At 34.6% G+C, this 16,613-nt stretch overlaps 3 protein-coding genes across 13 annotated transcripts in view; 2 read left to right on the top strand and 1 right to left on the bottom strand.

Moving 5' to 3' along the window:
- The window catches only part of LOC134843793 (uncharacterized), a 331,722-nt gene that overhangs the window by 99,151 nt on the left and 215,958 nt on the right, over positions 1-16,613 (top strand). The gene's annotated exons all lie outside the window — the stretch shown is intronic.
- LOC134844143 (receptor-type tyrosine-protein phosphatase S-like) overlaps positions 1-16,613 on the top strand; it is a 114,981-nt gene that overhangs the window by 71,495 nt on the left and 26,873 nt on the right. The window lies entirely within an intron of this gene.
- LOC134843723 (cyclic nucleotide-gated cation channel beta-3-like) lies at positions 202-16,437 on the bottom strand. Its single transcript, XM_063859970.1, has 7 exons — positions 15,885-16,437; positions 15,680-15,811; positions 15,207-15,352; positions 12,885-13,031; positions 2,054-2,126; positions 730-1,726; positions 202-541 (listed from the first exon to the last, which is right to left on the bottom strand). Exons 1-7 carry the CDS (start codon positions 16,435-16,437, stop codon positions 202-204), a joined length of 2,388 nt encoding a protein of 795 aa, XP_063716040.1.

The raw sequence follows: 16,613 nt of genomic DNA, 5'->3' as shown, positions 1-16,613 counted from the left end.
TTAAAAAAAAAATGAGTGATATGGCTGAGGATTATGCAAAAAGTGCGTGAAGTTTGAAAAAATAACTGAAGTACAACACAAGAAAAATGGTGTTGCTTTTGTTAATGTCGAAAAAGAAAAATTTACACTGTTTTTCGATGAAAAACTGATAGCATTATTTTTGCAAAGAAAAGCGCGCCGTTTTTAGCATTCAATATCAATTCATGGATTATTTTTCTGATTTGAGTTTCCCTCAAACCTTTCGGGTCCGCTCGATATTCTTCTTACGGGTATGTTCACACTCGATACCGAGTCACATGGCGACAGATTATCAGACATAACTGAGTATGATCGTGACTCGCATCTACTCGGGTTTCGCGAGTCGGGGTCCGTTGTCAACCCTTGTTCTGTATTGTTGTTGTGGGCGGCTACAATGGACAAGTATTGCTCGATTCGAGAATTCATGTGCATCACCGGAACTCTGTTGTCGCGTTGAATGTCGGCAAGGAAGTCTGCGCTCGACTCTTGATTTACGCTGCTTGTCGATTTGTTGTTGACGCTGCTGAAACCCCAAAAACCGATTGTTTTTTATTTCTGACTTACTCTCTCAACAAAAAGTCTGCAAGCATTGCCCTCAGAAGCAGCTTTAAAGTGCGTTATTTTCCAAATAAATCGCCTAACTGCATAATCATTGCAAAATTGTAGTTTCCAGTGAACTTTTTTCAATTTGTGTGACAAAATCTCTCTTACCTCATTGGAACGTACATAAGCTGACCCGTCCGAATCAAATCCATTAAGCTTGGATTTGATCCTTGTGAGATCATTTTCTGGATTCGTGGGTGCAAATTTTCTTCCTCTACACCAATTAAGAGTTTTTTCACTTCTTTGGAGCCGGATTGTTGATGTTGAAGTCTTGACGAAATTCGTGGACTTTCTAGCGTCTGAAAATTCTCTGGAGCAAGTCGTATGGCTGCCTGCGCAGATGTTGAAGGTCCAGGCGACGTAATGTCGATTCGCACTTCGGCTCTTGTCGTCGAGTTGTCGCTTTCGTCGTCATATTCATCCCGAATTTCTATAAACTGCGTTAAATTGTTACTACCCGCTTGCATTTTATGTATTTCATCTTGAACTGGTGTATCAAGAGAGATTGAGTCTTCTTCAACAACGACCAAAACTTTTGGTTGTTGTTGTGTTGCGACATTGGCCGTCGATTTTATATGGATTTGATTTTGCTCTTTTAACATTCCATCATTTTGCTCAACTTTTTGATCTGGACACTTTTGATGGTTATGAAGAATTACTTCGAAAGCATTTTTTGTATTATTGCCAGATTCAAACTCCGACCGTTTGACAGTGTTTTTTGTTTCCTCAGTCGCTGCAACAGCAAAATTGATTGGATCTTCACTTTTGTTTGAACCCGTGCAGTCAAAATGAGTTTCAGCGGATTCCTCTGAAATTATATTGTCATTGTTCCTTTCTTCTTTTTTTTCTTCCTCTTCGTCTTTGTCTATTTTTTCGTCTTTTGTTTCTTTTCGGTCTCGATCTCCTCCTCCTCCTCCTCCATCACCACCACCCCCGCCCCCAACCCCTTTCTCCCGCATGATTTCATCGGCCTTATTCTGCAGTGCAACCTGTGCCTCGGGGTACTCGGCCACCACCTCCTCCAGGTCTTCCTTGTCCAGTTTGAACAGAGTCGCGTACCCTGGACTGAACACGTCTGCAGTGCGTCTGTTCATGCCGCCAATGCCTGAACAACAAAGGATTTTTTTTATCAAACATCAAATGTTTGAATTTGATATTCAAGAACATTGTGATTCCAAACAACCGAGTACGAGTTTCACTCCTGTTCAATGTTGGAACAATTACATTGTCTGCAAAAATTCGAGACATCACATTTTTCAATAAAAAAAAATACCCACAAGATTTGAAACTTGCCTTTTGACGGTTCAAACACAATAATCAAAGGCGACTTTTTTAAAGATTTGGTACTAAGTATTTTCATGCGCCAGAGCCAAATCGATATCTTAAACGAATTTTTTGTCTTTGCAAAATTAGTGTATCTAGGGTTCTCTACCTAGCAGACTAATCTCTCCGAAGATGCTTCCTGGCTGTAGAGTTACTATAACATTTCCCTCGGAGCCCAAAACCTGAAAAAAAAATTTAGAAATCATCAAAAATCAGCTCTCTGACACGAACTTTCATACTTGAATTTTGTTTTTGGATTTTGTCATCAGACATGCGAATATACGAAATGCGCATAACTGACCTTTGGGCTATTATACAATTCTAAGCGGCATTGATTTCATAAGAAAAAAATGTTTTCAAAATCTTTAAAAGCAGTGTCAAGCGGAGGGAGGGCGAGAAATTGGAAAAAATATCAACCTTTTTTCAAAATTTTGTGTATTTGGCAGGCGCGGATCTATGAATTTCTAGGGGGGATTTTCAAAAAAAAAGTTCGAAATTTGTCTTGACTTTTTTAGGTGGACAAAGTTGATTTTCTAAGCCGCAGGCAATTTATTCAAAAAAGCAGGACAAAAAAGGCGTTTTTATGCACTTTTTGGAAAATTTCGACCAAAAAATTGCGTATTTTCGGCGCGCGCTCCCCCCTCAAAATTAGTGTATATATAGAAAAATTTTAAGGTCTTTACTAAGCGCTCATTGCTGGTTGAATGCTTAGTAATTTTATCCTAAATTATAAGTCTCACCTTAGATCGTCAAATTGTCTTGACAAAAAGTAGAGTAGAAACAATAGTTAGAAAAGGTATGAATTAATTAGTTGGTTAATTACAAAGCACTGGGTTATTAGATTATATAAACGAATCGAACAGCTTAAAGAAATATACCTATGAGGGGAGGTTGAGCTAATCTTATGTTGTTCATCAATTTTTTATCTTCTTACTAAGATCGGTGGCTGATTAGTATGTATGGTTGCCCTTGATGTTTGTCCAAGTCAGCACTTCTGGTTGTGTCGTCTGAATCGTCTTGCCGTAGTCCTTTGGGTACTTGTAGTCCAGACTTCCTCGGGGGTGCGTATCTCGAGTATCTCGATTTATAATTTTTCAAATCAAACTTAAACTGAGAATTTATTCTCTTTTTATAAATGAAAAGGGCTAGATTAATTTTAGTGTTAGGGCAGAAAAGAAAAATTATTTATTTTTAAAAGAACTGACTGAAGAGAAATGACTTGCTGCTGACTGAGCAAAATGAAACACTGAAGTTTTCAGGCCAGTCCTTTTGCTCGTAAGCATAAACCGGCGGCTGATTCAATCTTTAATTATTCAGGTTTCACCTGCTCCTTTGTTCTCCCTTTTTAATAAGGGAATTTTCAACTAGTTTTTGTTTGATTTTTTCAAATCAAATATCTTCAACTTATTAGTCCACTTTGATAAAAACCGCAGCCTTCAGTTTGTCTGATTAAAAATTCATATTACTCTCTCTGATGCATCATATTGCAGGTGCATCTCTGCTTAATCAAAGCAAGGAGAATTTCAGTGCAGCCGGCAAGACTGCGAAATGTTTATCCAGTTTGTTTCAAGTTAAGTTAAAAGGGACGTAAAAATAATCGCCGCCCTTTTAAAATATTGAGCACGAAAAAATGAGAAAAATTGGACAAGTATTTAAAAAGGAGTGGATTTTCAAAACAAGATTTTATAGTCCTAATAAGAGTAAATCAGTCAATATCTGATTTAGTGAAAAGAGGCTTTAATTTAAATGGCACGCTCCAATTTAGAATTGGGTCGTTAAATAAACAATTAAGACAATGGTCTTTTGTGTGTGTAGTATTTCGCAATACTACAACTCACCCCTTTTTTTAGAAAATTAAGCTGTTCGATTCTTACAGTTACCATGGTGAAAATTTAAACACTTTAATGATTAAATACTATAGTTATAAAATTTAAAGAGAACATCAAACGAAAAAGTTATAAAGATAAGTTAGGTTTTATCTAGAGCTTCCTTCCGAATTCAAGCTCCACGTTGTATGATCTGAGGATCGCTATCTTCCTTTGTGAAGCCTCGAGTTTTTGTTGCAACTTCACGATTTTCTTCTTTTTGATTTTGTTCTTGATTCGTAGTCTGCTCATTCCGTCCGTAAGTTCTTGATTGTCGTCCTGTTCTTCCTGTCTGTGTCTGTTTTTTACCTGGTTCGGAAAAGCAGTTATTCCCTCAAACGGGATGGTGACTTGCGTGCCTCCTGCCTTGAGGATGTAGCCTTGTTCCTCCCTCTTCTTTAATTTCCAGAAGTTGTTTTCGTTCTTTATAACCACTTCTGGCTGAGTTATGAAATCGATAGGCATCATCGCCTTTTCCATTGTCGTTGAGTTGGCGACTTCAATGAACGATGGCAGTTTCCATCTGTTATAATTTTCCTTTATTGAGTACTTTAAACTCGTTATATATTTTGGATTTTCCGTATCCAACTTGGTTTCTCTGCACTTCTGCAGTTCCAATCTTTGGGTTAAACTAGGAAAATTGCGAGGGTTCTTATTTAACCCGTCGTCTATTGACAAAGATTGAACTGCTAGAGGTTTCCGTTGTTTCTTCCTGAGGGGCAGCTTTCTTTTGAACTCCTCTGGTGCTGGGTCTGCGTTTCTGCAATTCCAGTTTAAAATTGGGTCGTATTCCATTTTGCTAAACATCAATATAAAATAACCAAATATTCAAAATCCCGAATTACATTTGGATATTAAGGCTAATTATCAAATGTTTGAACGATGAAGGACAAAGTGTAAAATTGTATATATATATATATATATATAAAAGGTGGAAAATATAATCTTGTGGTTTCACACAAACCCACCACGGAAAACAAATGAAGAAAGACGATCATGGTGTTTATTAACCACAGAAATACAAATCAAGAAAGACGATCATGGTGTTTAATAACCACAGAAATACAAATCAAGAAAGACGATCATGGTGTTTAATAACCACAGGAATAAAGCACTTTACAACACTGAGTTAAGCTCAGATATTAAACTTATGAAGTTAAAGCAAAAAATGGAAATTTGGGCATTAATTAACCCCTAATCTTAAATTTATGTCCACCTGGGGTCATCCACAGGCTTACCATGGGGTCCCTAACAAGTTATACGGCTATAAACTTGGGTTAGGATTTACTAGATGCAAATATTAGCGAATAGAAAGTTGTAAAATTGTAAGGCATGTATAAACATATACAATATTTCATTTGACAGCATTTTTGTTATAACCAGGAATCTTAGTTTCATTTTCTGATAAGATAATGAAAAAATTTGATTAAGGAAGAAAAAAAAACTGAAATATCAAGGGTAAGAAAAGTTGAAGACTAATTACAAACGGTATAATATTCGATAAGATAACTGTAATAATTCTTCTTCGGTTTTAATCACCTGCACCAATCCATGTTCACATCTTTAGTACAGAAAGTCATCCTGAACTTTATGATGCAAAAATTTAACGTAAACAATCTTAAGGATGATGTGGTCCAATTTTCAAAGTGTTGCTTCTGAAAATTTGTTGTTTTTAAGGGTTTAAATGCCTGCATGTTGTGGATTTTGGGCTACCGAATTGATATTTTGGCCAAATTGTGAGGAGTGAATCATAAGAGTCTCAAAGGCTGCATACAGCCACCAACAAGCACTTGCGTTGTTGAAAGAATATGGTACCATAATTTTAAAAAGGCTACATGAAGCCACCAACAAATGCTGGCATAAATCTGCGGCGGGTCGGGTCGAAAAACGTTGTTCGCCCATTTTTTGATAAAGAATATTGATGAAAATTTTTATCAATGTGTTGAGAAGAAAGGAGGTGATATCTCCCTTTTTGATGAATTTCTTCTAGTTTGCATTTTGTAACTTGAAAACTACAAAGATGATAATTATTGTCATCGGTCCCTACTTGGGCCCTAAGAGGAATCCGATGGTGCAAATTAACTTCGCAGAATGAGTTTGTTACAACCTTACATTGGCTAGTTCTTTCATCAAAGGTTTCACTCTATTAATTCTCGTTATTGCACGTAGGGTAATTTGACATTCCCTTAAGTTTAATACTGAATTTTCAGTTAATAAAACCGCCTGAAAATGAATTCATTATAGACTCGTAACACTGTAATATTTGAAACTCCTGGCCTTTTGCAGTTTTTTTGCAAATATATTGAAGTCGAAAAACTTTTTTTTGTCTGAGCCATTGGCTTCCGATCCCTCTATCTTTATTTGATTCTGAGGATGGTCCAAAATTGTAAGCGTACTTGACTGTTTTCGATCTCGGTTAAGAATTAAATCCGTGTTCATGCATTTTGGCATATCCCCTTAGGTGTCATACAGAACCGCTATTCATTGTAGTATATTTGTTGGATAATACTCGTAATCTTATTTTTTAGTAAGATTAAATTAGATTTACTGCTCAGTATACAAAACGTTAGGTAAAATAACAAAGTTAAAGCGTTATAAAAGCTTTGACGAAAACTTCACATTTATGAATAATTTAAAGCAGGAAGAAATGGGTTTATTTTATTTCTATGTTTTCAAACGTTTGGCCTATTACACCTTTGTTTATATCTACTTTTGATAATCTGGAGTTTTTAAGTACGATAGGCATTGACTTAATTTCATTCCTACAATAAGTGCTTTTTGCATTAATGCCTTTTTGTTCTAAGGACTTATCAATTCTAAACGATGTTCCTGCTTTGAAAACTATGCCTGCTGGAGAAACTGAAATTACGCGGGATGATTTTGGTGCAATAGTTATATTTTTATCAAGAAGTACATTTTGATAAAAACTTAGATATGGATAACTTTTGCTTCTTATAATAATGATAGGAACTGTTATATATGGGTATTTTTTTAATTCTAAGTTCAAATTTGGAAAGTTTATTGATTTAATGTTGTGACAAATGAAATCCATTCCTAATATATTTAGATCGCAGCAATTCTTGGCTGAAATCCATGCTTTAATTTTTACCGGATTATCAGAGTTTGTACCAAAAGTTGATTCAAAATTAGTATAACCTATAAGTTTAAGTTTTTCTCCATTCACAGCAACTGTGTTTGATCTAGATTTATTCAACTGTAGAGGCTGTATTTTACAAAATTGTTCATAACTGTCAAAATTAATAAGCGAACATGTTGCTCCAGTGTCTAGTAGAAATTGAGTTTCCAGACCGTTATTTTTATTTTTGTCTCCGACGGGATGTTGGTATAAATTAATATATAATTGTATTTTTGGTTCAGACGGAGACTGATCTAGTTTAAATTAGCAAGTTCACACTCATTGTCGGTATAGTCTCCTGGAATGTCATCATCACTAAAGTTGTGGATCTGGTAAGGTGAATGATAATCGTTATTTTCGTTGAAGTGTTTCTTACTGTTCGACCTGTCACGCGATTGAGAACTTTCATTGAAGTTTGAAAAGTGCCTGAACTCTTGCTGAGAGTTTATGTCATTGAAATTGTTGTCTACTCTTGACCTACTCTTGCTATAGTTATGGTAACTTCTGTTTGAGTTCTCTCTTAATTGAAGCGAGTCATAATTTTGCTCCTGTTGATCATTATATTTAAAGCAATGTCTTATCGTATGGCCTGACATACAACACCAGTTGCAAAACATTGGGTTGTTTTGTTTGTTTCTATGCTCCTTTGGGGTATAAGCTGCGTTTATTTTATGATCCTTCATTAGTCCTGTTAACTCTTTAAGTTGATCCTTTATTCCTTCTATCTCCAACTTATTATCAACACTACTTGAGGCTGTTCCAGTAAAATCACTACTTAAGTCTTTTGTTGCAATATGATCTTTTAATTGTTGCCATGTTGCGGGTGGATTATCAATTAGGAATTGATGAGCCTTTTGTTTCAAGCCTGGCGGGCTTAAGCCGCGTACAAAGAATTCCATTTTCTTTGCTGTTCTTTGATCATCATTAAAAGTTGGATTAGGCCATCCACGGTCTACTGCGGTGCTTAATCTATGTATGTAGCTTTTAATGAATTCATTAGGTTGTCTTTTTATGTTTTCTGCTTCTATTCGTCTCCTATACTTATCCTTATCATCAGTGAATCTATCTATGAATTGATCTCTTATCTCATTCCAAGGTAAGTTTGCTGCTAATCCCTGATACCATTGAGCGGCTGGGCCTCTTAATATTGAACCAAATAAGGCTCTTTGTCTGTTATCATATGCGTCTTGTTCGTCACCTGCGTCTCCTGGTCTAGTGCCTAGGGAAAATGCTATCTTTTTCTCTACTATATCAAGAAAATCTCTTGCATCTTCATTCGGATCTAAGCCGGTAAACTTTTCGAGAGCTAAATCTGGGTATGCTACTACATTTGCCATCTTTGTTTAATTCACTCAATGTTTTGTTAACAATATATAAAAGGTTTGGATGTGTTGTGTACTGATCAATTGTACGGACTGAAATAATTGTTAGAATAAAGTTACAATAAAGTTAAATAAAGTTACAATGAAGTTTGCTGGTTTCAATGAATACGAATTTTTGTTAGATAGATCAATAGTGCTAATGGGCTGATTAAGCTTTTTTAAGATAGAAGTTATCTCTAGGGTATTGCTGCTGGAAAGAATGGTTAATTCGTGAATATTTTTGTGTGGGTGTTTGGACAAAATTGTGATTTGATCTTTTTGGATATTGGTGATATACCAAATAATTTTTGTGGATTTATTTTTTAATTTTAGTTTTAAAATAAATGCTGTTGTATTTACTTGATAAAAGTTGGTCATAGCATTTTACATCCTTTTAGGGACATAAATATTTATCTAGGGAATGATAAACAATATAAAAAATATTTAAATTTTTTTTATGAACTTGTTATGATTTAATTTTTGTTTAAGGAAAAATTTGTGTTTCTTTAAAAAAAATGATTAAAATGCAAGTAGTTCTATGCTTGGGTATATTATGATATCAAAAAGCAATCGGGAGTGAAGCAATTAATCGTACTTGCGGTTTATAAATTATATTATTTGGTATTTTTATTTGCTGAAGAATTGTGTCAATTTCTGGAGTATATCGTCAAAAGAAGACGTATAATTCGTGTTTATCTTCGTTAGGGTGTTTTGCTAGTATACTAATATGATCTTTTTCCGTGTTAGTGATATAACATATGATGTTAGAGACTTTATTTCCTAACTTGAGTTTTAAATTTATTGTACTGACGTCAATTTTAAAATGTGTTGACATTAATTTCACGATGTTTGTTTTCTTTTTCTTAAGCCAAGTTGTACTATTTGATTAGTATGTCTTAGAGTAATGAAAACCTCTTAGGAATTATTGAATATTAACAAAGGTTATTAATAATAAGATAAGGAAATAAAAAAAATTTCTTTGGAAAAAAAATTTTTCTAAATATTTTTCTAAGTTTTACAAGTATTGTATTCGCTGAAACCTTAACTGAAACCTGAAACTTTGTTCAAGTGAAGTTTTGTTGATGCTATGGTATGGTTGACAATATAACTATATGCCTTTATTGGTTATTATTGGTTCAAAACTTAATTTTTGGTTAAAAATTTTTAGAAAATTTTTTGACTGAAACGATAATCTGAAACCTGAAACTATGGTAGCTGAAGTTGAGTTTTTTTTAATCTTAAAATTTTCTATACGCTTTATCATATCTGGTTTTTGCTTTATCTTGCAAAAAAATTCGAGAAAACCGAATCTTTTGATATCTTAAACTTAGTTTTTGAAAACTCAAACCTGAAACTCTTAAACTCTCTCAAACTCGGTGCATGAAAATAAAAAGTTTGTTTTTGATAGCTGGTCTAGTGTAAATTAGAATTTTGAACAGGTTTGTAACTTCAAAATCAAAAATTTGTTTGCGAAAACCTAAGTTTTTGCGGCTGAAACTATGATTTCTAGAACTGAAACTATGGTTTGACCACTTGGTTTTAGAGTTTTGAGATTGAAAATTTAGGTTGGTCTCTCTAATATATTTCTATTCCAGCAATAAAATTGCCAAAAAGATGAAAATTTTAGCCTAAAACGACGATTTTAGTTTTCTGAAACTATAAGTTTGAGGGCTCAAACTAACACCTTCTAGAAGTTTTTTGAGTTTAAAAATTTGTTAGTGCATTAAAGATTCTTATTATCTTTCAATATTTCACAAAAATTTTTCTCGGGAAGCAAGATTTTTGGGTCTGAAACCAAAAACACCAATTCTGAAACGTACGTTTCAGCCTTAGGAACCAAAATTTACAATTGGTTTGGTGGGTTTTAACACCGTTAGTTTTCTCTAGAAAGTCAAAATTCGGCGTTCGGAGCTCAATTTTGAGACCAAAAACTCAATTTTTGTGTTCTGAAACCTGAAACTAACAAAAACGTACCATTCAAGACCAGGTTTTTGACTTATGGTATCCAAATTTGGGTTTGACTAGTTCAATTTTTGCTGTTTTACCCGAATCCGTTTACAGAAATATGAAATTTTGACCGGAAACTATACTTATTTTAACTGAAACGTTTGACCCTATAACTGAAACCTAAACTGAAACCAAAAATTTTGGCTGGTAAAAATCAATTTTTTAGTGCTTATGCTATCATATGAAACCTATTTTATCAATATAAAGTGGATGTGTCAGTGTTTTAAACTTAGTTTTTGTTGTGAAACCTGATATTTTTGTGCTGAAACTAAAACTTGGTGTTTGGTGTTATGTGGTTAACGTTTAAGATTGGTTTTAGTGCGTAATCTTATTGTTAATTAGGTGTATATTTAAACTGCGTTAAAAAAAACTAATGATTTATTAAAAAACACCCAAATCCGTTCCTTCCTTCGTGGTTTTTGTTATTTTTTTCCTTAGTTTCAGTAGTTGGTAGTTTTACTGATGGATGATTTAGGTTTAAGTTACGTTAAGGTGGTTAGAATTAAAAAAAGTTTAAGAAAATTTGAGGATAAGCCTCGAGAATTGATGAAGGATTAGGATAAATAGCAACAACCGTGGATGGTTTGAGATAATGTGATGAAGATTTCAATTTATCATACAATTTAGGGTACTCTTAGATCGCACATATGACCACTTAACCCCCTCGAAAAAATAAATGAAGATATTTAATAAGTTTTTGAGCACTTTAGTTTAATACAGAATTTCGTTAATTTTAGTGATGATAACTTTATACTGAAGTTTCGGCAAAACTTTAGTGGATTACTGGACAAAACGGGTATATCTTACTAGCGAACTTAGGCAGAGAACGATTCTTTCAGAAATTTTATATATTATTATAATAATAGATAATAGTTAAGTTCATGAGCTAATGACAGTTAGAAAGCCGTCTAATAGACCTCGAGATGGAGGGATATCGTGGGCGACTGTTAGCGCAGGGGATGCATTTCGCAAGAACCCTACCAGGAATATCTGTCAAGTAGAAGACAATGAAATTGTGTTTCTATCGAAAGATACCCATTGTCTCTGGCTTTTTGAGGTTGGAAACTAATCTGACAAATACTCACAGATCCTAATATTAATATATTTTTTTGAATTTTAAAAGCTGTTTCTAGTTTGTTGGAAAAAGAATTTCTTAAGGAGTAGTTCTCTGCTGCGGTCGCACCAGTTTTACTAAGCGCTCATTGCTGGTTGAATGCTTAGTAATTTTATCCTAAATTATAAGTCTCACCTTAGATCGTCAAATTGTCTTGACAAAAAGTAGAGTAGAAACAATAGTTAGAAAAGGTATGAATTAATTAGTTGGTTAATTACAAAGCACTGGGTTATTAGATTATATAAACGAATCGAACAGCTTAAAGAAATATACCTATGAGGGGAGGTTGAGCTAATCTTATGTTGTTCATCAATTTTTTATCTTCTTACTAAGATCGGTGGCTGATTAGTATGTATGGTTGCCCTTGATGTTTGTCCAAGTCAGCACTTCTGGTTGTGTCGTCTGAATCGTCTTGCCGTAGTCCTTTGGGTACTTGTAGTCCAGACTTCCTCGGGGGTGCGTATCTCGAGTATCTCGATTTATAATTTTTCAAATCAAACTTAAACTGAGAATTTATTCTCTTTTTATAAATGAAAAGGGCTAGATTAATTTTAGTGTTAGGGCAGAAAAGAAAAATTATTTATTTTTAAAAGAACTGACTGAAGAGAAATGACTTGCTGCTGACTGAGCAAAATGAAACACTGAAGTTTTCAGGCCAGTCCTTTTGCTCGTAAGCATAAACCGGCGGCTGATTCAATCTTTAATTATTCAGGTTTCACCTGCTCCTTTGTTCTCCCTTTTTAATAAGGGAATTTTCAACTAGTTTTTGTTTGATTTTTTCAAATCAAATATCTTCAACTTATTAGTCCACTTTGATAAAAACCGCAGCCTTCAGTTTGTCTGATTAAAAATTCATATTACTCTCTCTGATGCATCATATTGCAGGTGCATCTCTGCTTAATCAAAGCAAGGAGAATTTCAGTGCAGCCGGCAAGACTGCGAAATGTTTATCCAGTTTGTTTCAAGTTAAGTTAAAAGGGACGTAAAAATAATCGCCGCCCTTTTAAAATATTGAGCACGAAAAAATGAGAAAAATTGGACAAGTATTTAAAAAGGAGTGGATTTTCAAAACAAGATTTTATAGTCCTAATAAGAGTAAATCAGTCAATATCTGATTTAGTGAAAAGAGGCTTTAATTTAAATGGCACGCTCCAATTTAGAATTGGGTCGTTAAATAAACAATTAAGACAATGGTCTTTTGTGTGTGTAGTATTTCGCAATACTACAGGTCAGTCATCCAAAATGGATATCTCAAAATAGTACAAAGGGGGTCGAATCCCTGAAGAGAAACCCCCCTCCCCCCACCTCCCTAAATTCGGTATTGGTATCTGGCATACATTGATCAATGCCCGCCCGCTGCTTAAAGAGGCCCATCAGTCGTTGTTGGCAGAGCTGAACGAGCAAGTTCTTTCGATAATGCAATACTCTGTTTAAGTTTAACCGTTGATCCGTAAAACCTGTACTATTCCATGCGTGATGATGTACATTTCCCTGCCAATTTCTCCCTTCTTGCAGACGAAGTCACCTGGCAGAAACAATTCCGGCTGCAGCCTCAGTACCAAATCTTTTAGCAACTGCTTGTCACATCCTTGGAAGATACTCACCTGTATAACACATTTATATTTCTAAGCTAAGCCGATTCATAAAAAAACTACATTTTTCCCATCAAATTAAATGGGTGATGTGCGTGATTTTTGTGCGTGATGTGATGAGTGATGTCATGAGAGAACCTTGCAAATGCGTAGAAAGTTACTGTTTTAGGTGTAACTGAAAACAGTTGTCGTCCAAAATTATACAACCAAAAAACATGAATGTTTTTTTCCGAAAACCATAATCGCCACAGAAGCGCCAGTTTTTATATAACAAAGGTTACTCAATTGCTTTAAAAGCTCGAAATCAAACTAAAACTCATTAAAATTTCAAACCGGGTTTTCTCAACGCTGGGACCACCTTTTGAAAATTGTTTATTGTTGTTCGAATTATAATTGAAAAAACTCTAATATGATCTATCAATCGATCCATTCCGACAATTATTTGTGGTGCCTGATTTTGCATGAAATTTAGAAAAAAGAAAAAATGAAAACACACCCAAAGACAAAGTTTTTCCCCATTTCCAATGATTGCAACTCGCACCAATGAGGGTAGCATGTTGCTTGCAAAAAGCTCAGAACGTAACAAGGACCACATTTTTTGATGAAAATAAATTGAATAAAAAATAACGAAATAAACATAAATATATAGATTTTTCTTCAATTAGTTGCGTCCTGATGTTCAACTTCAGAAATTGACTAATATTATCTACTCAAAACACAAATCAGGGTTGAAAGCGTTTTTTAATAGAACTTATGAACCGTAGATGACGTACTGAAAAAAAATCCAAAAAAAAATATATAGAAAAGCAGTGGTGAAGCGGTCGATGTGTCGTCGCCTCTCAATCGAAACGTCGGATGTTTGAGGCGCCCTATGATCGACGAGAGAGCATTGCCCTGCTATTACGAAGTCAAAATGTGCACTGGAAAAGCTCACAATTTGATGTCTTTTTGTTCCGGATTCCACGGACGGAAAAATTTCTATACATGTTCCAAAATTTAAGTGGATTCCATTAATAAAAATCTTCTGCAAATGTAAACAAATTCCACCAAACGATTCTGCAAATGTAAACAAATTCCACCAAAAAACTGAACGTAGATTTGTTTGTAATACTGAATTGAACCAGTCCTTGTGTGAACAATTTAGATCTATAGCGTACAATCTAATAATTGTAGAATTTAAAAGCGAAAAAATACTATTGCTATTGGAAGCCAATAACAAATTTCCTTCAACAAAATCCGAAATCATTGTTTAAGTAAAATTGTGGATTGCCCCTGTACTGTTAAGAAAAAGTGAAACTATTATTAGTTCAGCATTCAAACCAATGAAATAGTTTACCTCAGTTTGTTTTCATTCTTTCAGTGTTTGAGATCGGAAAGGGATTCATTCTTTCAGAGTTTGAGATTTAGCTAGTGAGTTGAAACTGTTGGCAGCAAATGAGATTGAACTGTTGGATAGTTTTGCTTATGACCCACAAAAAAACAATTAATTTGAAATTGTACTTTCTGGACGTAACTATATATAATACTGGTTTCCGCAAAATGCGGATTATTTTTAAATTAGCTAACAATTATAACAATCTATATTTTATTATTTGTTTGTGGATTCCAGAAACTGTTCCGGATTACTGTTGCGGATTGTGCAATTTCGCTAACGAGCAATTTTGAGTGATACAGTGTTTAAGCCATTTGTTTGTGGAATCCAAAATAGAAAAGAAGATGGAAGAAAAGTAACCATGTTGCAAATGACCCGAAAATCTTATTATGGCCTGTTGCGGAATCCGTTCGTATTTCACAAAATGCACAGTTTGGACAGTAGAGCCCCTTAAAAAAACAACAAAACTACGTTTGTTTTTCGCAATAACTTCATGAAAACGTGTTAGCGTGATCAAAGGAACAATTTTATGTTGTATTTTTTCGAGGGTGTAGGAAACTGGAAAAAGCCCAAATTGTGATCGTCGATCACGTTGCATTATGAAACTGATGCCTTGTTTTTTCCGTCAAACAACCGTAACGGTAGCTACAACAATGCTCCCAGTTTGGTCGTAATGCTTTTTTGAATGTTTGGTTTTTGCTTCATTTTGATAAAAACAAAAGTGTTCATTATTTCTTAGAAGTTTCATTGCTTAAAGAGTCATGATTGCTCACGATAATGTTCATTTAAGAGGACTATTGAGGAGTTTTTATTACCTTGTTGAGTGTCTTTTTGTGTACATTGTATGCCAGCTCCATCTTCATTTTGAGAGGCAACACATTCAGCGCCTCATTCTCATCCAACATCCTCTGTGTACTCCAAATGTATTCGAACCACATTCGCGCACGTCTGATCACGTGGTCTGAAAACAGTCCAGTCGGTAGATAATGTATTTAAAAATCACATTTTCTCCAAAAAATTCAATGATCTGAATTCCGTACATGTTAATTTAAATGATCTTACAGACAATTAAACAATCTTACAGACAAAAAAAAACAAGAAATAATCGTAAAAATAATCCTCTTCTTGCTTTCTATGCACATTAAGCAAGTTGATGTCTTTCATCAAATCTGGAGAACACTCTCGGTGGATTTATTGATGGAAAAATAAGGTGACTTCAGTTAAAATTACAAAATGTTTGGGACACCCACGTGAACTCTTCCGACAAAAAAGGAAGCCCTTAAGTTACCTGGTAGTTTCCGTCTCTCCAAATAAGCTATCGTATCTTCCATCCTCCTTCTAAACGTCTCCTGATTGGCAGAAGCTGCTTCTAAAACTTCTCGCATCTGGCCAATCACAACGGCGAAAAAGAACACACCAACTGAAACGATAGACAGTTGCTTGAGTCCCGTTAGAGAACCTTTTGTTTATTGAGCCATATTAGTTCATCTCACCTAAATAGTTCATCATACTGAAGACAATTTCGGATCTCGTAGTTGGTATTTTCTCGTTTCCAATAGATGTAACCGTTTTCAGAGCCCAATAAAAACATCGAATATAAGCCGAAACAAATTTGGTTTCAATTTTTCCGTCATAAGCCCAAGAATTTGAACCGATTCCGCTGAATGTAGACATTGCGAAGTACAGACAAGTAGTTATATGGATCACGTAAAGCAAATTAATGAGTGTTTTTGTGATCCTGAACACGTAAGGGTTGGGTAAAAGTTGTTCACATTTGTTCAAAAAGTTAAAATATCCGCTATTTTTAAAGAATCGATTAATTCGCAGAAGTTGAGACCAGCCATTATGCCAGTCAAATAACAAAAATAAAAAGTCGAAAGGTAAGATTGCGATCACATCGAATTTAAACCGGCGACCACCAAAAAATTCGGTCCTCAATTGCTTGGCATCCGCTACTACCGAACCATCTTTAACAATTTGGATTTTGGGCGCAATTAGAAAAGTGTCGAAAACGAAAACCAAGTCAAAAACATAATCAAGAGGCATCCAAAAGTTTTTATTGGTATAAATCCAGGGCTTTGAGTCGTCAAGTTGAAAAGCCCAACGTAACGGTATTGCCCACATATTGTATAGACTAGCCATAGCAATAATAAAACTCCAATAAAGGTATTCCTTGGCTTCGCTGTTTATAGACTGGTTAATCAATTTGGTTTTTCTATTTT

The sequence above is a fragment of the Symsagittifera roscoffensis genome, chromosome 4 (genome assembly GCF_963678635.1).
Source record: "Symsagittifera roscoffensis chromosome 4, txSymRosc1.1, whole genome shotgun sequence".
NCBI lineage: Eukaryota > Metazoa > Xenacoelomorpha > Acoela > Convolutidae > Symsagittifera > Symsagittifera roscoffensis.
The sequence above is the reverse complement of the archived record's forward strand: the minus strand, read 5'-3'. Positions and strand labels throughout refer to the sequence as shown.

Coding starts and splice junctions, on each gene's coding strand:
- LOC134843723 (XM_063859970.1), bottom strand. CDS start 16,437: ATGCCTCTTGATTATGTTTTTGACTTGGTTTTCGTTTTCGACACTTTT. Junction 1,727..2,053: donor CGGAGAGATTAGTCTGCTAG/GTAGAGAACCCT, acceptor TTTGTTGTTCAG/GCATTGGCGGCATGAACAGA. Junction 542..729: donor CTTATGTACGTTCCAATGAG/GTAAGAGAGATT, acceptor TTGGGGTTTCAG/CAGCGTCAACAACAAATCGA.